The sequence below is a fragment of the Glycine soja genome, chromosome 1 (assembly GCF_004193775.1).
Source record: "Glycine soja cultivar W05 chromosome 1, ASM419377v2, whole genome shotgun sequence".
In the NCBI taxonomy this organism is placed as follows: domain Eukaryota; kingdom Viridiplantae; phylum Streptophyta; class Magnoliopsida; order Fabales; family Fabaceae; genus Glycine; species Glycine soja.
Window position 1 is genome coordinate 53810118 of NC_041002.1, and position 19208 is coordinate 53829325.

Sequence of the window (19208 nt, forward strand, 5' to 3'; positions counted from 1 at the left end):
AAAAAGGTCCCCTTCCTGACCAGAAAGTGTTTTCTCTCACCCATAGCCATCACGAACGGAGAGAGACAGAAAAGAAAGGCCTAAGGAAGTGAAATCTTATTTCTCTCATCTTTCAAGGAAATCAAAGTGCACCGGAGAGAAGTTCCTATGGAGAAAGGCACAAGTCTTCCTATGGAGAAAGGTACACATCATTATCTATTGTTGTTTATTGATTGTTTGTGAGAACCATAGGTTTCAAGATCCTGTTGTTTCCTATCATTGATAGTCTAGGAAACCCCTTAAGAATTTTTTTACATTTGGTATCAGAGCATGTGTTATGAAATTTATGATTCTCCAAGAATGATTTAATTTCTCTCAATTATACATGAACCCTAATTATGAAATTTAGGGATAATTTAATTTCCTTCAATTATGTATGAACCCTAATTATGAAATTTAGGGATAATTTAATTTCTCTCAATTATGCATAAATCCTAATTATAAAATTTAGGAATTTTATTTTCCGCTGCATGTATTGTTTTATTGGCAATATTTTTATTATTGTTGAATACCAATTTTTGGAGAAAGATTATTTGAAAACTTATGATTATGGGAGAGAAAGTTGCACGACATGTATATATTAAATTTGGAGAAAGTTTTTACTTTTAATGGTGAAAGAAAGGAAGCGTGCCTAAAAGTAAATATTCAATTTTAATTTTGAAAAGCTGTGCAGGTACGTTTGTTGTAGGAAGAATATGAAATTTTGGAAATTGCTATTTGCAACCTTATGTTTGCTATTTCCAATCCCACTTGATCTTTTTTTTACCGAAAAATTATTGTTGAACGTGATTAAAGGATTGAAAGTTTATGTTCTATAATTAAATTAATGTGAATGTTTTGCAATTATTGGTAGCAGTAAATATATGTATATGCTACATATTTGCTTGAACGTGTTTGAACGCAAAAACACAAATAAATGCAAATATTATTTTATGGCCTGGAATGAAATTAATAGAATGGCTATAAATTGTTAATAGCAATAAGTATGTGCAGGCCATACATATTTGGTTGGAATTAAATGTATGTTGAATTTGTTAGTCACCAAAGTGGCCAAATTTGTAAGGTTATTTAATTCCAAATTAATGATTATTTCAATTATACTTGGTTGGAATTAAATGTATGTTGAATTTGTTAGTCACCAAAGTGGCCAAATTTGTAAGGTTATTTAATTCCAAAATTAATGATTATTTTGATTACTCATAGAATAATGGGTGCTAAATTATATGGTTATTGATTTATGGGTAATTGAAATTCATTGTTATAAGGCATTTATGGATCGCCCAAAGGTTGATTAGTTGTTCTTATAATTAATGAATATAATTGTAGGCGATTTGTGTGTATCATTAGTTTTATTTATATGCCCAAAGGAAATAGATACTACTAATTGGTGCATATTTAATTGCCAAATAATGTTAAAATTTTATTAGCATCATTATGTTTGTATGTTGTATGTTGGTGTATCACCCAAAGGAGAACATCAATATACATTGTCTGTTATCTGAATGAATCATATGTATGACATGTATTTTATGTCTCAAAATAATTATGTGAATTTTATTATGTAATACATGTTTTGAATTCATTGGATTCTTATGTATCATCTGTACCAATTTTAATGGGCTTAACTTCTCTGACAGAAATGAACAAGTCCAATTTCACCTTAGTGTTTTGGATCATGATCTTGCTATGTTGGAAGAGAAGTTTGTTACTATTATTGATGTTAGTAGCAATGAAGAGAAAGTTCATTATAAAACTTGGGAAAGATCTAACAGACTTAGCCTAATGTTGATGAGAATGACTGTTGCAGACAGTATTAAGACAACTCTCCCTAAAATCGAAAGTGATAAAAAGTTTATGGGATTAGTGGGAGAGTATTCTCAAACAGCTGATAAGTTTGTTGTTGGGACATTAATGAGTACATTGACCACCATGAAGTTTGATGGTTCACGTACTATGTATGAACATGTCATTGAGATGACAAACATTACAACAAGACTTAAGACCTTGGGAATATAATGGTTGTGAATGAGAACTTTCTTGTTCAGTTTATTCTAAACTCATTACCGTCTAAGTTTGGCCTGTTCTAAATGAACTATAATACCATGAAAGATAAATGGAATGTGCATGAATTGCATAATATATTAGTTCAGAAAGAAACGAGGCTTAAGAATCAAGGAAGTTACTTAGTCCATTATGTTAGCCACCAAGGGAATCAAGGAGCTTGAAAAGAAATTTATGAAGAAGCATGATAAAGATAAATGGTCATTAAAGAACAATGACAACTCTTTGCAAATCCAGAAGAAAGGTATCAGAGGGCAATAATTGTCAATTTTGTGAAATTAAGACATTTTCAAAAGGATTGCCTAAAGTGTAAGTCTTGGTTCGAAAAGAAAAGTGAGCTTAATGCTCATGTATGTTTTGAATCAAACTTAACTGTAGTTTCCCATGATACATGATGGATTAATTCTGGATGTATGACTCATGTTTCTAACATTATGCAGAGATTCCTTACAATTCAAACCATAAGCCCAAATGAGAAGTTCGTTTTTCATGGGGAATGGAGTGAAAGCTCTAGTGGAAACAGTTGAGACTTATTGTTTAAAACTCGACACTGGACATCGTTTAGATTTATTGGAAACTCCTTATGTACCTAGTTTATCTAGGAATTTAGTTTCATTATCTAAACTTGATGTTACTGCATACTCTTTTAATTTTGGTAATGGATGTTTCAATTTATTTAAGTATAATCATCTCATTGGTACTGGTATTCTTGTGATGATTTATATAAATTGGAAATAGACAGTTTGTATGCTGAAACTGTTTCAACTCTGCATCATAATGTTGGCACTAAATGTAGTTTAGTGAATGAACGATCTGCTTTCTTGTGGCATAAACGTTTAGGTCACATTTCTAGAGAAAGGATGGAAAGATTAATAAAAAATGAAATTCTTCCTTATCTAGATTTTATGGATCTAAATATTTGTGTGGGTTGTATTAAGGGAAAAACAAGCAAAATATACAAAGAAAAGAGTTACAAGAAGCACTCAGCTTCTTGAAATTGTGCATACTATATTTGTAGACCTTTTGATGTTAGTTCTTTCGGAAAGGAATGATACTTTATCACCATTATTGATAATTATTCACATTATGGTTATGTCTACTAACTGCCTGAGATTTCTCAAGCAATGAATGTCTTAGAAATTTACAAGAATGAAGTAAAAAGGCAATTAGACAGAAATGTGAAAATTATTAGATATGATAGAGGTGATAAGTATTACGGAAGATATGATGAAACTGGGCACCACCCAGGTCCATTTGCTAAGCTTGTTCAGAAACATGTATTTGTGTGCAATACACTATTCCCAGTACACCACAACAAAATGGTGTATCAGAAAGGCGTAATAGAACTTTAATGGATATGGTTAGGAGTATGTTAATCAATTAGACTTTACCCGTATCTTTGTGGATGTATGCCTTGAAAATTGACATGTATTTGTTGAACATGGTTCCTAGTAAGGCAGTTCCAAAGACATCTTTTGAACTGTGGACAAATAGGATACCTAGTATAAGGCACCTGCATGTTTAGGGTTGCCAGGCAGAAATAAGGATTTATAATCCGCAAGAAAGAAAATTGGATGCAAGAACAATCAGTGGATATTTCATTGGTTATCCAGAAAAGTCAAAGGGGTATATGTTTTATTGTCCTAATCATAGTATGAGAATTGTCGAAACTGGAAATGCAAGGTTCATTGAAAATGGTGAAATCAGTGGGAGTACAGTTCTACGAGAAGTGGAAATTAAAGAAGTTAGAGTGCAAGTCATTTTAACTTGGGCCTCTAGCAGTAAGGTGGTTGCTCTTTTTAAATTCTTGTTACAAAATTAATGAAGAGGAGCAACACAATAATGAACCCATGATGCATAATGAACCTATTATGGAAGAACCACAAGAAGTAGCATTAAGGAGGTCTCAAAGAGAAAGAAGACCAGCTATTTCGAATGACTATGTAGTATACTTACATGAAACAAAAACAAACTTAAGCATTAATGATAATGATCCAGTTTCGTTTTCACAAGCTATAAGTTGTGATAATTCTGAGAAGTGGTTAAATACCATGAAAGAAGAGATAAATTCCATGGAACATAATGGTGTTTAGGACCTTGTAGAATTACCAAAAGGTTGTAAGAGAGTTGGTTGTAAGTGGGTCTTCAAGACTAAACGTGACTCTCATGACAACCTTGAACGTTACAAGGCTAGACTTGTTGCTAAGGAATTTATTCAGAAAGATGACATTGATTATAAAGAGACATTTTACTGGTCTCGAAAGGATTCTTTCAGAATTATCATGGCATTAGTAGCCCATTATGACTTGGAGCTACATCAAATAGATGTGAAAACCGCCTTTCTGAAAGGAGATTTAGAGGAGAATGTTTGTATGGACCAACTAATGGGGTTCTCAGTTGAAGGAAATGAACATATGGTGTGCATACTAAAGAAATCAATATACAGTCTTAAAGCAAGTTTCCCGCCAATGGTATTTGAGGTTTAATGATACCATTATTTCCTTTAGATTTAAGGAAAATACTGTTTATAAGTGTATGTATCTGAAGGTCAGTGAGAATAAGGTTATTTTCTAATTCTGTATATTGATGATATCTTGCTTGCAGCAAACGATCTTGGTCTTCTTCACGAGACTAAGAAATTTCTCTCTAGAAACTTTGAAGTAAAAGATATGGGTGAGGTAAGTTATGTGATAGGGATAGAAATATTCCATAATAGATCACAAGGATTGTTAGGCTTATCTCGGAAAGTATATATATCGATAAAGTGCTAGAGAGATTCAAGATGGAAAGGTGTTTAACATCGCCTATTCTAATTTAGAAATGAGACAGAGTTAGTCTCACACAATGTCCTAGAAATGATATGGAACGAAAACAAATGAAAGTAATTTTGTATGCATCAGTTGTTGTTGCATCTGAGAGCTGAATTTGTAGTATGTTTTGAGGCTACAATTCAGGCTAATTGGCTGCGGAACTTTATTTCAGGGCTTGGAATTGTCGACAGTATTGCTAGGCCGCTGAAAATATATTGTGATAACTTCGCAGCAATATTTTTTGTAAGAACGACAAGTACTCTAAGGGTGCTAAGCATATGAAATTGAGGTACTTTGTCGTGAAGGAAGAAGTTCAGAAACCAAGAGTGTCAATAGAACATATTAGCACAAACCTTATGATAGTTGACCCTTTGAATAAGGGATTATCGCCCAAGACATTATAGAACATGTTGAAAGTATGGGCATTATTGTTATTGATGATCATTAAGTGTAATTTATCTTATGCATTTTAGTGACACTCTGAGCTCAATTATGATATGTTTCTGATTACCTGCTCTCTATGTTTGCATGCATGTTTGTGTTAGAGTAATGTTAACAGGTTTTGTCTTGAAAGAAGACATTATGTTGGACCAATTATGTACTCCTAACTTATGGTCATATTAAGGAGAAGGCTAATTTGTAGTACATGGGAGGGACTATGTCGATTAGATGATGTACAACCGCCATGACTCGAATTGGTTCCTATTCTTAATCATGAAATTATGATGTACCCAGTGTATAGAACAATTTAGTCAATTTTTAATGCGCATTATGTTAGTTAATCTATTTATTTATTTAGTCCATAATGTTTATTAATGTCACATGAGCCAAGTGGGAGAATGTAAGAATTAATGTCTTATGTGAGAGGCATGTGACTTATGTAGGGACTAATAAGTAAATAATTAACGATTAAGGGCTAAATTGTAATTGGGCTTAATAGGAGAAGTTTCTAGAGCTAACTGCTACTTGATAGGAGTAGTGGTTATAAAAGGGGGTTAATACCCACTAACGTGAAAAAAGGTCCCCTTCCTGACCAGAAAGTGTTTTCTCTCACCCATAGCCATCACGAACGGAGAGAGACAGAAAAGAAAGGCCTAAGGAAGTGAAATCTTATTTCTCTCATCTTTCAAGGAAATCAAAGTGCACCAGAGAGAAGTTCCTATGGAGAAAGACACAAGTCTTCCTATGGAAGAAGGTACACATCATTATCTATTGTTGTTTATTGATTGTTTGTGAGAACCATAGGTTTCAAGATCCTGTTGTTTCCTATCATTGATAGTCTAGGAAACCCCTTAAAAAAATTTTACAATAACCACTTTGTAGAATTGAAAACTTTGATCTTCACAAGTCTAGTTTAGTAAGGAAACATCCCGGATCATATGAAAATGGGATGCTATTCCAAAATAAATGTAAAAGATATGAAGTTCTTTGGAAATGAAGGAAAGAAAAACAAGTAATTTCATAAGGTTAAAGTTTGGAGGAAATATGCTACTGATAGACTCTTTTAAATATATGTTTGTTGGTTGAAAATTGTTAAAGGTTACAAAATTATGTGTCTCACTTTTTATTTAATACATATTTAATTATGTATCTACCATATTATGATATGTGTCTACTTTAAAGATACTTTTAATAATTTGTTGTCTTTCTAAGATTTGACATGGAAAATAAAATATAAGCATATTAAAAATGTTTATTTAAATGCAAGTTTATTAAGTCTTCATTGATAAATTTATGATTTTTGATAAATTTTAACTCATAATAGATAATATATTAAAAAAGGTATATCAAAAAATGTTTATTGTTGACATTTCTCGTTTGAAGATTATAACGCATATATTCTATTTTCTAAGACAATAATTTTACAAATATATCTATAATAATAACTACATCTTATGCTGAACCTATATCTATATATAACTAAAAGTAAACCTTATATAGTCACAATTATAGTCAATATAAAAGTATATACGTATGATTGTTAAAAAAAAAAGTAAATACGTTTCTATAACAAATGTCTAAATCTAAAGATAAGCGAATAACAAATGACTGGTAAAAGTAAACATTTCCACATACTAAATATATAGATATAGATTTGTTTTATCTCTATTAGATCTCAGAAAATAATATATTAATTTAGTATTTAATGTTATAACGTAATATTTACATAAATATTTGAATAAATATTTTTTTTCCATGACACACTTTTTTTGTTTAATTCAGAATGTATAAAAAAGGTTTATAGAACATGTTTAAAAAAATATATTCAAAGGTATATTGATATAATATATAAAAAAATATTTATATATTAAATAAATTAGACTTGAAAAAATATATTAACATAGAAATTTTATACAAATATATAAACAAATTAATTTTCATATATAGTATAACACATTCCTAATAGAAAAAAATGAATATTAAATATCATAAATATGTAGACATTAAAGAAATAAAAAATAATTTAATATTTCATTATAATAATAATAATGATAATAATAATAATAATAATAGTCTAAAAGTAATTCCCCTGATCAATTTTCTTTCATTTTAAACTTTCATGTTTTTTAATTCAAAATCTTCTCAAATTAAATTCATTCATTTATTTTAGATCTTCTTTCCTTAAGATTCGTACATCAAAATGTTAAATTTCAATATATATATATATATATATATATATATATATATTTGGAGTAAGGTTTTTAAAATTAATGGAAGGTTTTATCTTTTTAAGAAATTATGTGTCTATACTATGTTCATATATAATGTGAATTTGAATGAATGTGACTCTTCATCAAGATACATGAGATATAATTATAATTCATCACTAAGAGTTATGAGATGCAGATTCCTAAAAAAGAGTCATGTTAGGAGACTTTTCACCAAGAGTCAAGTGAGATATGTATATTTTAAAGATTAAATCTTTGTATTAAGAGACATACGATTTATCTATAAATATAACCAATTTACATACAAAATAATACATAATTATAAGAACAAGATAATATAAATAGAGAAATTACCATATCCTTTTTATCCAAATATTTTACTTTCCTCCCTTGCATGCAAAGAGTGTTAAGGAATAATAAAATGTTTTTCGTCATTATATTTTCTGCCAAACTTTATTTTAGTCTTTGTAAATTTAAATTGATTAATTTGATTTCTATACTTAAAAAAAAACAGGTAGATTTAGTCCTTTGCCTCTTGGTTATCAAATACGTAGAAACTAAATACACCTATTTTTAAAGTATAGATACTCAAATTGATCAATTTAAAAGTGCATAAATAAAATTAAGTTTGACTAAAAACACAAGGGTCAAAAACATATTTTACCCATTAGGAAAATTATTATTCCGTATTACCTCTTAAGAAAACTATAAGTCATTATATTTTCGATCAAATTTGGTTTTAGTCTCAGCAAATTTAAATTGATAATTTTGGTATCTATATTTTAAAAAATAGGTAAATTTAGTCCCTCATTTGCTGGTCGTCAATATGCAAAAACTAAATACATCCATTTTTTAAAGTATAAATATCAAAATTGATCAATTGAAACAAAGACTAAAATCAAGTTTGACTAAAAATATATAGTGTTCAAACCATGTCAAAGAATTCCATTGTATATTGAAGGGGATTTGTCAGTACATTCTATTGCATTCAATTTTTATATAGATTGGTGGAAACGAATTGAACCTAAAAATTACTATTTTACACATGCCTTGAAAGATTACACTTTCCTTTATTATTTCTTTGTTCTTGTCGGACCACCATCCTTGGTGATTTATTCTTTGGTGTTTTTTATTTGTTGTGAAGCCATCATCACACCTTGAACCAATAGACTCCTTAAGAAAAAATGGGTTTCAGCTTAATGAAAGAAAAAAAAAAGAAGCAAGGATGGTAATAACAATCCCATTAGAGGCTATAAGGTAGGTTTCATGATAAAAATTAGTCATAAAACAAAATTAATAGGTATTTCACACTTATAACATGTTAATCTTTCCTAGTCAAGGAAGACCACGAAGGATAATAAAATTGTTTCTTAGAATATTTAACTTAGTTGTATACCCAAACTTCAAATTTAACCCTCTAATTAAGGTAAAATAATCTTTGCTAATTAATTCATGTGTTGAATGATGCTTAGGTGTTTTTTCCTAACACATTATGAGGGTTATTGGATAATTGGTAAAAGTAAAACAATTTAATTTGATATAGTGTTAGTGTAAAAATCTTAAACCATCAACCAAATAGAAATTACTTTAGATATATAACTTTTAAAATAGAGGCTACTTTTCATGCACGGTAAAAATTCGTATATTGTCAATCTCAACCAAATAATTTTTTAAGTATAAATTTTTAAGTAATTATTATAAAAATTAATAATAATTGAATAATAATAAACTTTTCACTACATTATTTGTTCATTTAAATTAAGTAAATCTTTTAATTGAATTTATTGTTATAAAATTTTAGAAATCTTAACAGACATTTTTTATGCCAACTACATGTATTTCACAAGAAAATAATAGTATTAGAATTGAGTAGGACTTCAATGACTAACAAAATTCTTCTTTAAATATTTAAAACATGATAAATTATAATTAGATAAAAATATATAAATTTTTTTATACTATAGTGTATTTTATTTCTAAATAAGTTCAAAAAGATTTAAAAATGATTTTAGTCTGTTAAATTTAGGTCACTTTTATTTTTAATTTTAAAAATTTAACTTTTATTTTTTTAATCCTTCAATTTCAAAAAATATTATTTTTAGTCTTTCTGTATAAAAAAATCTCAAATTGATTTTGGGTAGTGATATATTTTATTTTTTTAAAATACTATAAAAATTAATTTATAAAATTTAAGGAATAAAAAAATCAAATTTAAATTTGAAAAAAAAACAAAAGTGGAGGGACGAAAATATATATTTAAAGTTTAACCCCCCCAAAAGCCATCAGTTCACTAAAAAAAACTCACGGGAGACGCACGTGTCGTCAAAGTGCATTGCTGAACGGGGTGTTGCCCTGCTGGCTGCTGGTGTGCCAAATACGCTGACTCGTCACGCTCCAACATTTTCTTATTTTCTTGCGCTTCTTCTTCTCTTCACCGTCGGCGACGTTTGTTTGCTCGGTCCTCCTCCTCCTCCCAGCCACTGATCTGCGGCGGAGCCTCCGTATCTGGTTGTCCTTCTTCTTCTGGAAGCCTCTTCGTCGGAGAATTTGGAAGTCGATACACTGGATCGGAGATGCCGGTGGCTGCTTCAGCTATATACTTCTTGAACCTCCGCGGAGACGTTCTCATCAATCGCCTCTACCGGGACGATGTCGGGTAACATCTTTTCCTTTTCACTCTCTTTCTCCTACTAATCTCTACGTTGCCACTTATTGAAGACCTTCAGCGACGAAAATGAAATGAAAACGAACCGTTTCTGTTGTTTTTTACTTTGCACTCTCAAAACGTTCTATGACCTACTTTTTCATCATTTTTATTTTTGTGTTTAGCGAACTCGTACCCGGAAAGTAAACTCTGTACTTGTTCGTGTTTTACGTGCTAGGCTCGTCCTGATTGCTTGTTGGGAAACAATAGCATGTTTGAATCGAAGCCTATGTGTAGTAACATAGCTTTCAATTTCATACATTTTTTTTTGCTATGCGCCGAACATTTCCTTGTAACGCAGCTAGGACTAGTGAATAGTGATAAGGATCAAGGAGCCTTTGCATTTGGAATGCCCTTCTTGAAGCCCTGGAAGTTGTTGATTGAGCTTGTATGAAGTTTATTTATGATATCATGGGGAGCAATATTGTAGTATCTTATAATTCGTAGCTTTACAGGGGAAATATGGTCGATGCTTTTCGGACACATATAATGCAAACAAAAGAACTTGGTACTTGTCCTGTGAGGCAGATTGGTGGCTGCTCTTTCTTTTACATGAGGATCAGCAATGTTTACATTGTGATTGTTGTCAGTAGCAATGCTAATGTTGCTTGTGCTTTCAAGTTTGTTGTTGAGGTATTCAACCTCTTGCTTTCACTGCCACTTATCTGATGATGTCTAGCTTGGTCGGTTAAATTATGTTTCATCATGCAGGCTTTAGTTTTAGTTTTATTTTATTCTATTCCATCCTTGCTCAACTCTGACATGAAGGCTTTTCCGTCTTTGTTGCTTGTGCACTGCTTTCTGGCTTCCAATTCTTGATACTTGATTATAGTTAACATTTAAATTTGGTTATATAAATGATCATGATTGATAACATGTCCTCTTTTTCAGGCTGTTGCTCTATTCAAATCATATTTTGGTGGTGCCTTTGACGAGGATGCAATTCGCAATAATTTTGTACTCATTTATGAACTCCTAGATGGTATGTAATTGTGTCTGTCTGTGATGCATGCTAATGCTGAAAGTCAGTGCAAGGGTTTTGGTTTCCTATAATTTTAAAAACTTTCATTAGTTAGAAGAACATTTTCTGGATAAGTTCATGCTTCTGTCCAAAGTTTAAGTGAGGAGTTACCTGTGAAAGTGGGTACGTAAACTGAAGAGGAAGATGCAAGAGCATTACTATGTAATATATTTTTATGGTGAAAAAACCTTCACACTAGCCAGGGGAAGGATACGGTTTCTTTGTTGCAATTTTTGTCCGTTGCAAACTCTATATTATATGGGTAAAAGTAGCTCGCCAAATAGTTAATTCCATTTGCCCTTCAGAATTTAAGGAACTACCGTAGTTATAATAGGAAGTAAACTAGGGGTTTGCTAGTCAAATGTAACAGAAGTGGCTGGTTTTTTATGCATTCACATGTGAAACTGCAATAGTGCATTTGCTTCATAACTGTTGTGCATCTATCTATTTTGCCAACAGGCTGAAACAAATATGTTTTGCCTATTCAAACTTTGCATAATAATAAAAGACCCAATAGTGTTCTCATGATAGAAAAATATTTATCATTTGAATTTGAATGTGTTTATGATAAATATATTTACAGAAATCATGGACTTTGGTTATCCTCAAAATCTTTCACCGGAAATCTTAAAGCTTTATATCACTCAGGAAGGAGTGCGTTCCCCATTTTCATCCAAGGTTAGTTTGCATATGCTATTGTAAATACATTGAAGTACATGGGTGCGGACTTGATAGAACTCAAACATGGATCACATTCACATGAAAAAAATTAGAAAAATGAATCTTGGAGAATATAATATATAATTCCATATATGAAAATATCAAATATCATTTTTTGGGTGGGAGTAGAGGGTAAACAGCTCATCACAGATTGAGCTGTTCAAAATGTGACTTCACAAGTTTGTGGCTGTGTGTGCATGTGTTATCTGTCTGTCCATTTGTTTCTTGTTTTGAGTTTACATTTTTTAATATGCTGTGTGTTTTTTTTTTTTTAAATATTTCACCAATCCTTCTTTATTCATCTTGTTTTGTGTGCAATGCTTGGGGGGAACAGCCCTCAGATAGACCTGTTCCAAATGCGACTTTACAAGTTACCGGTGCTGTTGGTTGGCGGAGAGAAGGCCTTGTATACAAAAAGAATGAAGTGAGTTGTGTACTATCTTGCTTCCATTATTTATCATTATTTCCTTACTATTGAGGGTTTACAACATTGATCCATTGCAGGTCTTCTTGGATATTGTGGAGAGTGTGAATCTTCTTATGTCTTCAAAAGGTAGGTCATGATTTTTCATTGTCTCCACATTGATGTTTGCTTGATTGCCTGCTAATTGTTATGATTTTAGGTGTTGTTCTACGCTGTGATGTTACGGGGAAGATTCTTATGAAGTGCTTTCTTTCTGGAATGCCGAATTTGAAGTTGGGTTTGAATGACAAGATTGGCCTTGAGAAAGAGTCACAACTTAAATCACGTCCTACAAAAAGGTAGTTTTCATTTGGACATGCCTCCTCACATTTTCCTTCAAATGCCTTTGATATTCATTGTCATTTGAAACTTGTGTTTGTCCTGTTACATTATCATAGAGAATTATGTGTTTACTTTATTTTTCTTCTACAATTTACTCTGTTTGCTTTCTTGTACGAGGATAGTTCATCCTTATGTTTTATTTGCTCTGCTATAATAGTAACATTGTTTTCTATTGTCTACAAAATCTATTTTGCAGTGGTAAAACTATTGAGCTTGATGATGTCACTTTCCATCAATGTGTAAATTTGACTAGGTTTAACTCAGAGAAAACAGTTAGTTTTGTGCCACCTGATGGAGAATTTGAACTGATGAAATAAGCTCTTGCCTTGTCATTGTATCTCTTGCTATAAAAGTTTGTGAACCTACAATCAACGTATTACATTCATGCTTTGGTGGGAAAAAGGGGCAGATGGGTAGATGGGTTTGCAATTCCTTCCCTGTGCCCTTATCGTTCATGATTAACTATTTCAAAACCACTCTTTGTTGGTTTTTCTACCAGGCGTATGATAATCTATTTCTTGGTATATCTTCATCATCAATCTTTGATTGGTACAATGGATTATTGGCATCTCTATGTTATGATTTAAGTTTTATTTCTTCTTTGACACCCCATATAGGCCACCAAAATCTTAGGTTCATATTGCTTACAACTTCCCAATTTTCATAAATCCAGTTCTGTTTATTATCATTTTGCATCACTTGGTATTATAAAATGACTAGTGATATAGGATCAGGTGAATTCTTGATGGTGCAAGAAAGGCCATTGGTGTTGTCTAATATCTGCTAACATTATTTTATATTGGTAGATATCGTATCACTGAGGGTGTTAATCTTCCCTTCAAAGTATTGCCAACCATCAAGGAACTTGGTCGAACACGGATGGAAGTAAATGTTAAGGTTTGAACACTTTCATGTTAAAGGTTAAATCTATTGAAGGTTATCCCCCATTCATTTTGTTTATTTATTTATTAACATGTTTTTCAGGTAAAGAGTGTCTTTGGTGCAAAGATGTTTGCACTAGGGGTTGTTGTTAAAATTCCTGTGCCAAAACACACTGCAAAAACGAGTTTCACAGTTACATCTGGCCGAGCAAAATATAATGCATCTATTGATTGTTTGGTTTGGAAGTAAGAGTCTCACTTGATCATAATGACTATGTGAAATAAAGCTTATTGAAAGTGGTTTTTTCAGACCATAACTCAGCATCTTGAGTTACATATAAAGTGTCCCAAGTGAAAACATAAATCTGCATGTTCTGTTTACTTTGTACTTTTATATTTTAATAAGGCTTAAATATCTTTTTAGTTCTCAAAATTTAGTGTATTTTTGTTTTTAGTTCTTGTAAAATTATTTTTTGGTTTTTAGTTCTTACAAATTATGTTTGTTTTGTTTTTCATCTTTATGACGCTTTAGATAACACTTTTTTCACTGTTCAAAGCGTTATCTAAAGTACTTTAAGGACTAAAAACAAAACAAACATAATTTGCAAGGACTAAAAGCAAAAACATGCTAAATTGTAAGGACCAAAAATGTATTAAACCTTTTAATAATCATGTGTGAAATATGTTGTTTTATGTTGTTATTGCACGATGATACTCATGAAAGGATTCCCAGTTGTTGTTTTTTTAATTAAATTTAGGGTACCATTTAATGTGGTTTTCAGTACTAACATGCAACTCTGGTCTTAATTTGCAGAATAAGAAAATTTCCTGGGCAAACTGAGCCAACCTTGAGTGCAGAAGTTGAACTTATTTCCACAACAACAACAATGCCTTATCCCACTAGGTGGGGTCGGCTACATGGATCAACTTCCGCCATAATGTTCTATCAAGTACCATACTTCTATCCAAACCATTAATTTCGAGATCCTTTTTGATAACCTCTCTTATAGTCTTTTTGGGTCTTCCTCTGCCTCGAATTGTTTGTCTTCTCTCCATCTGGTCTACTCTCCTTACTACAGAGTCTACCGGTCTTCTCTCTACATGCCCAAACCACCTAAGTCTATTTTCCACCATCTTCTCTGCAATAGGCGCTACTCCAACCCTCTCTCTAATAGCTTCGTTTCTAATTTTATCCTGTCGAGTCTTACCACACATCCACCGCAACATCCTCATCTCCGCTACACCTACTTTATTCTCATGTTGGCTCTTGACCGCCCAACATTCTGTTCCGTACAAAATCGCCGGTCTTACCGCAGTCCGATAAAACTTTCCCTTTAGCTTGATCGGTACCTTTGCATCACATAACACCCCCGATGCTTTTCTCCATTTCATCCATCCTGCTTGAATGCGATGATTCACATCCCCTTCAATTTCCCCATCATCCTGTATTACAGACCCAAGATATTTAAACCGTGTGACTTGAGGGATAATATGGTCTCCTATTTTCACCTCTGAGTTAGAAACCCTCATTCTTTTGTTGAACTTACATTCCATATACTCCGATTTGCTTCTGCTTAGGCGAAAGCCATGTGTTTCTAGAGCTCGTCTCCAAGTTTCCAACCTCTCATTCAACTCCTCCCTCGACTCTCCAAGGAGGACTATGTCATCTGCAAAAAGCATGCATCTCGGCGCTATCTCTTGGATTTGTTCTGTGAGGACATCCAGAATTAAGGTAAAAAGGTAGGGGCTAAGGGTTGACCCTTGATGTAAACCAATTGTGATGGGAAAATCGTCTGACTCTCCACCCTGTGTCCTAACACTAGTCGATACCCTATCATACATATCTTGGATAGCTCGAATATATGCAACCCTAACCCCTTTCTTCTCTAGAGCTTTCCACAAAATCTCTCTAGGCACTCTATCATACGCTTTCTCCAAGTCAATAAAAATCAAGTGCAAGTCTTGTTAGGCCATGCGATATTGTTCCATCACCCGCCGTAATAAATAAATCGCTTCCATGGTCGACCTTCCCGGCATGAAACCAAATTGATTCTCAGTAACTTGAGTCTCCTTTCTTAATCTCCGTTCGATCACTCTTTCCCATAATTTCATGGTATGACTCATGAGCTTGATTCCCCTATAATTTGCACAATTTTGTATATTCCCCTTGTTCTTATAGATTGGCACTAACGTGCTTCTCCTTCATTCCTCCGGCATGCGTTTTGACCTCATAATTTCGTTAAAGAGTTCGGTGAGCCACTCAAGACCTCTATCTTCAAGAGTTTTCCACACTTCAATAGGTATGTTGTCTGGCCCCACCGCCTTACCATTACTCATTCTTTTCAACGCTTCCTTTACTTCCTGTTTCTGAATCCGACGATAGTACTTATAGTTCCGGTTCTCTTCTCTTGTGTCTAGACTGCTAGAGTCATATCCATATTCATCATTAAATAAGTTGTGGAAATACGCCTTCCACCTTTCCTTGATATCTTTTTCATGCACTAAGACTTTGTCTTCTTCATCCTTAACACACTTTACTTGATCCAAATCTCTAGTCTTCCTCTCTCTACCCTTAGCAAGCCTATATATAGATCTTTCTCTGTCCCTGGTTCCTAGAGCTTGGTATAGTCCGTCAAAAGCTTGGGCTCTTGCCTCACTCACCGCCTTTTTGGTTTCATTTCTAGCTATCTTATACTTATCCCAATTTTCAAAATTTCTACACCTAGACCACTCCTTGAAACACTCATTTTTTACTCTAACTTTGCTCTGAACATTTTCATTCCATCACCACGATTCTTTATCCCTAGGTCCAAAACCTCTAGATTCACCCAACGTCTCTTTAGCCACTTTAATAATCTCTTGGGACATCTTGTTCCACATATCATTTGCACTTCCTTGTGATTGTCCACACCAACCCTCCCATATCTTTTGTTGGAAGATTCCTTGTTTCTTACCCTTCAAGTGCCACCATTTGATCCTTGGTGCTACCAGAGGACTTCTTCTCTTTGCCCTATCTCTAATTCTTACATCCATAACCAAAACTCTATGTTGGGTAGTCAAGCTCTCTCCCGGGATAACTTTACAGTTCAAGCAATACTTCCTATCAGACTTCCTGATAAGGAAGAAATCTATCTGAGAACATGTCCCTCCACTTTTGTAAGTGATAAGATGTTCCTCTCTTTTCTTAAACCATGTATTGGCTATAGAAAGATCCAAAGCCTCCGAAAACTCCAAGATGGATTTACCCTCCCCATTCATCTCCCCTAGGCCAAAACCCCCATGCACCCCCTCAAAACCTTTAGCCACGCTACCTACATGTCCATTGAGATCCCCTCCTAGGAAAACTTTCTCTCCTTGGGGTATATCCTGAAGTACCCCTTCTAGATCCTCCCAAAATTTTACCTTAAAGTGTTCTGCTAACCCAACCTGAGGTGCGTACCCACTAATAACATTAAAGGTGTCCTGTCCCACTACCAATTTTAAGACTATGATACGATCTCCTACTCTTCTTACATCCACGACATCCTTCTTCCACTCCTTGTCCACAATAATCCCTACCCCATTTCTTGATCTGATTTTTCTCGTATACCACAGCTTAAATCCCGAGTTGTCTAATTCTTTCGCTTTTTCACCTGTCCACTTAGTTTCTTGTAGGCACATAAAATTGATCTTCCTCCTCATCATAACATCCACTATTTCCATAGATTTTCCAGTAAGTGTGCCTATATTCCATGTACCAAAGCGAATCCTCCTGTCATGAACTAGCTTCTTTACCCACACCCGTTCACGAAAATGTGGGAACCCTTGCTTACTTTTCACTACATCCGGGCGGCGATGCAGCGGCCCTTGCTCTTTTGACACTGTACTCGAGCCATACAGCGCGTTGCTTCCGAGCAACGACCTAACATTCACATTATTACGTAATTGATCCATGTCATAGAGATTCGACAAAGTTTAACGTTGGCTGTCGAAAGCCTAACACAACCCTCTCCTTTTATCTGGGCTTGGGACCGGCTAAGAATAGCAAAGCTACCCTAGGCAGGATTAAGTTGAACTTATTTCCACGATGACAGAAAAGAAATCTTGGACTAGACCACCAATTCAGATGGAGTTTCAGGTTTGTTATCAGTTGCTTTAACAAATTCCATGAAAATGGTTGGAACATTCTGATTGCCTTAAAAGTATAAGTGAAAGCTTATTCATGGGCATATAATTATGAGTAAATTACATTGATATTCTTGAAGTTATGTAAGATTGCACAAAATCCGCACAGAACCCTCCTATTATTTCTACTCCTATACTAACTCTCTTAATTGCTTAAAAAATATTACTTTGACATCCCCTTATACTTTACACTAACCTCTCCTCTGATGATGTGAATCAAGGAAATTAGGATTTAGGACCTGTATTTTCATTATTATATTAAATATATTAATATGTAATTCAGTTCAGTTGTGGGTCTAGGGCAATGAAATGGCCTTTTCTTTTTTGTCTCTCTTTATAAAATGTTTTTTTTTTTAACTTCCCTTTTTTCTTTTTGGGTAAGTTTTGTGGATATTGGCCCTCTGCTGCGAGCAAAACTTCTAATGTAATCACATTCTCCTGTCGAGATTCTCTCTCCAAACTGTGGCTTCCTATGTAGTATGTAGTAGCTTGATGTACTAGGTATGGTTTGGTTGACTGGAGTGAAATGAAATGGAATGGAATAGAGAATTTTTTTCTTTTTAATTAAAGTAGTGAAAAAGGTGTTGGACCCAGACCCACACTAAGTAGTGGATTTTTCTCTTCAATTTCTCTCCCCTTCTTAGCAACCAAACTCAACCCCAGTCTTATATTTCTTAACGCAGGTTCCCATGTTTACGGCATCTGGTTTACGTGTCCGTTTTCTAAAGGTATCCATCCTGACTTACTGGGCTTTTGTTTTGTTTGTTTTAAACATTGATACGTGGATACCTTAACGTTGCTTAGAACTCAGTAAATTTATCTAATTTACTCTCTGAAGGTGTGGGAAAAGAGTGGATACAACACTGTTGAGTGGGTTCGTTATATTACAAAAGTGGGATCATACGAGATAAGGTGCTAGGCAACACATGTGGAAACGTCAGGATTAACTGGTGGAGATTGAAACAGTCCCAAATAATTAAAGGCGCTGTTCCATGTAGTTGTCCAGTTATAGCTGAGTTTCTTGCCAAGGTTGAGGCGTCCATCTTCATATAGTGTGCTGTCAAAATGATTGTGGACGTGAAAAATCAGATGAGTATTTCTTTTTTATTTTCTTTCAAGGCCAGCTTGTTAATGGAAACTTTTAATTGATTTCTATCTCCCTTGTACACATTGTATTTTACTTTAATGATATTTTTTTATTTATTGAGTAGTGCATTCTGTAATTTTTTTTTTCATTTCATGTTGGCGTTGATCTATACTGAAGCTCCTCCCTGAAAAGATAAATATGGGAGACTACTGTTTATATAATTATATATGGTTACTCATTAAACACT

At 33.3% G+C, this 19208-nt stretch overlaps 1 protein-coding gene across 2 annotated transcripts; it reads left to right on the forward strand.

Annotated features, from left to right (window-relative positions):
• Positions 1–9896: 9896 nt before the first annotated feature.
• Positions 9897–19089, forward strand: LOC114422821 (AP-2 complex subunit mu-like). Of its 2 annotated transcripts, none has more exons than XM_028389368.1 (14): positions 9897–10235; positions 10739–10916; positions 11175–11265; positions 11888–11982; positions 12359–12448; positions 12529–12577; positions 12648–12786; positions 13026–13142; positions 13636–13726; positions 13814–13956; positions 14525–14581; positions 17770–17827; positions 18558–18602; positions 18713–19089. In XM_028389368.1, the coding sequence occupies exons 1-14, from the start codon at positions 10153–10155 to the stop codon at positions 18791–18793; spliced, it is 1317 nt and encodes a 438-aa protein (XP_028245169.1). In that variant the 5' UTR covers positions 9897–10152; the 3' UTR covers positions 18794–19089. The 2 variants fall into 2 exon arrangements, with proteins under 2 accessions (XP_028245169.1, XP_028245163.1); XM_028389362.1 differs by having other exon boundaries at positions 9900–10235; positions 14525–14571; positions 17760–17827.
• The last annotated feature ends 119 nt before the right edge of the window (positions 19090–19208 follow it).

Coding starts and splice junctions, on each gene's coding strand:
- LOC114422821 (XM_028389368.1), top strand. CDS start 10,153: ATGCCGGTGGCTGCTTCAGCTATATACTTCTTGAACCTCCGCGGAGAC. Junction 13,727..13,813: donor GGATGGAAGTAAATGTTAAG/GTTTGAACACTT, acceptor CATGTTTTTCAG/GTAAAGAGTGTCTTTGGTGC. Junction 17,828..18,557: donor CAATTCAGATGGAGTTTCAG/GTTTGTTATCAG, acceptor TTCTTAACGCAG/GTTCCCATGTTTACGGCATC.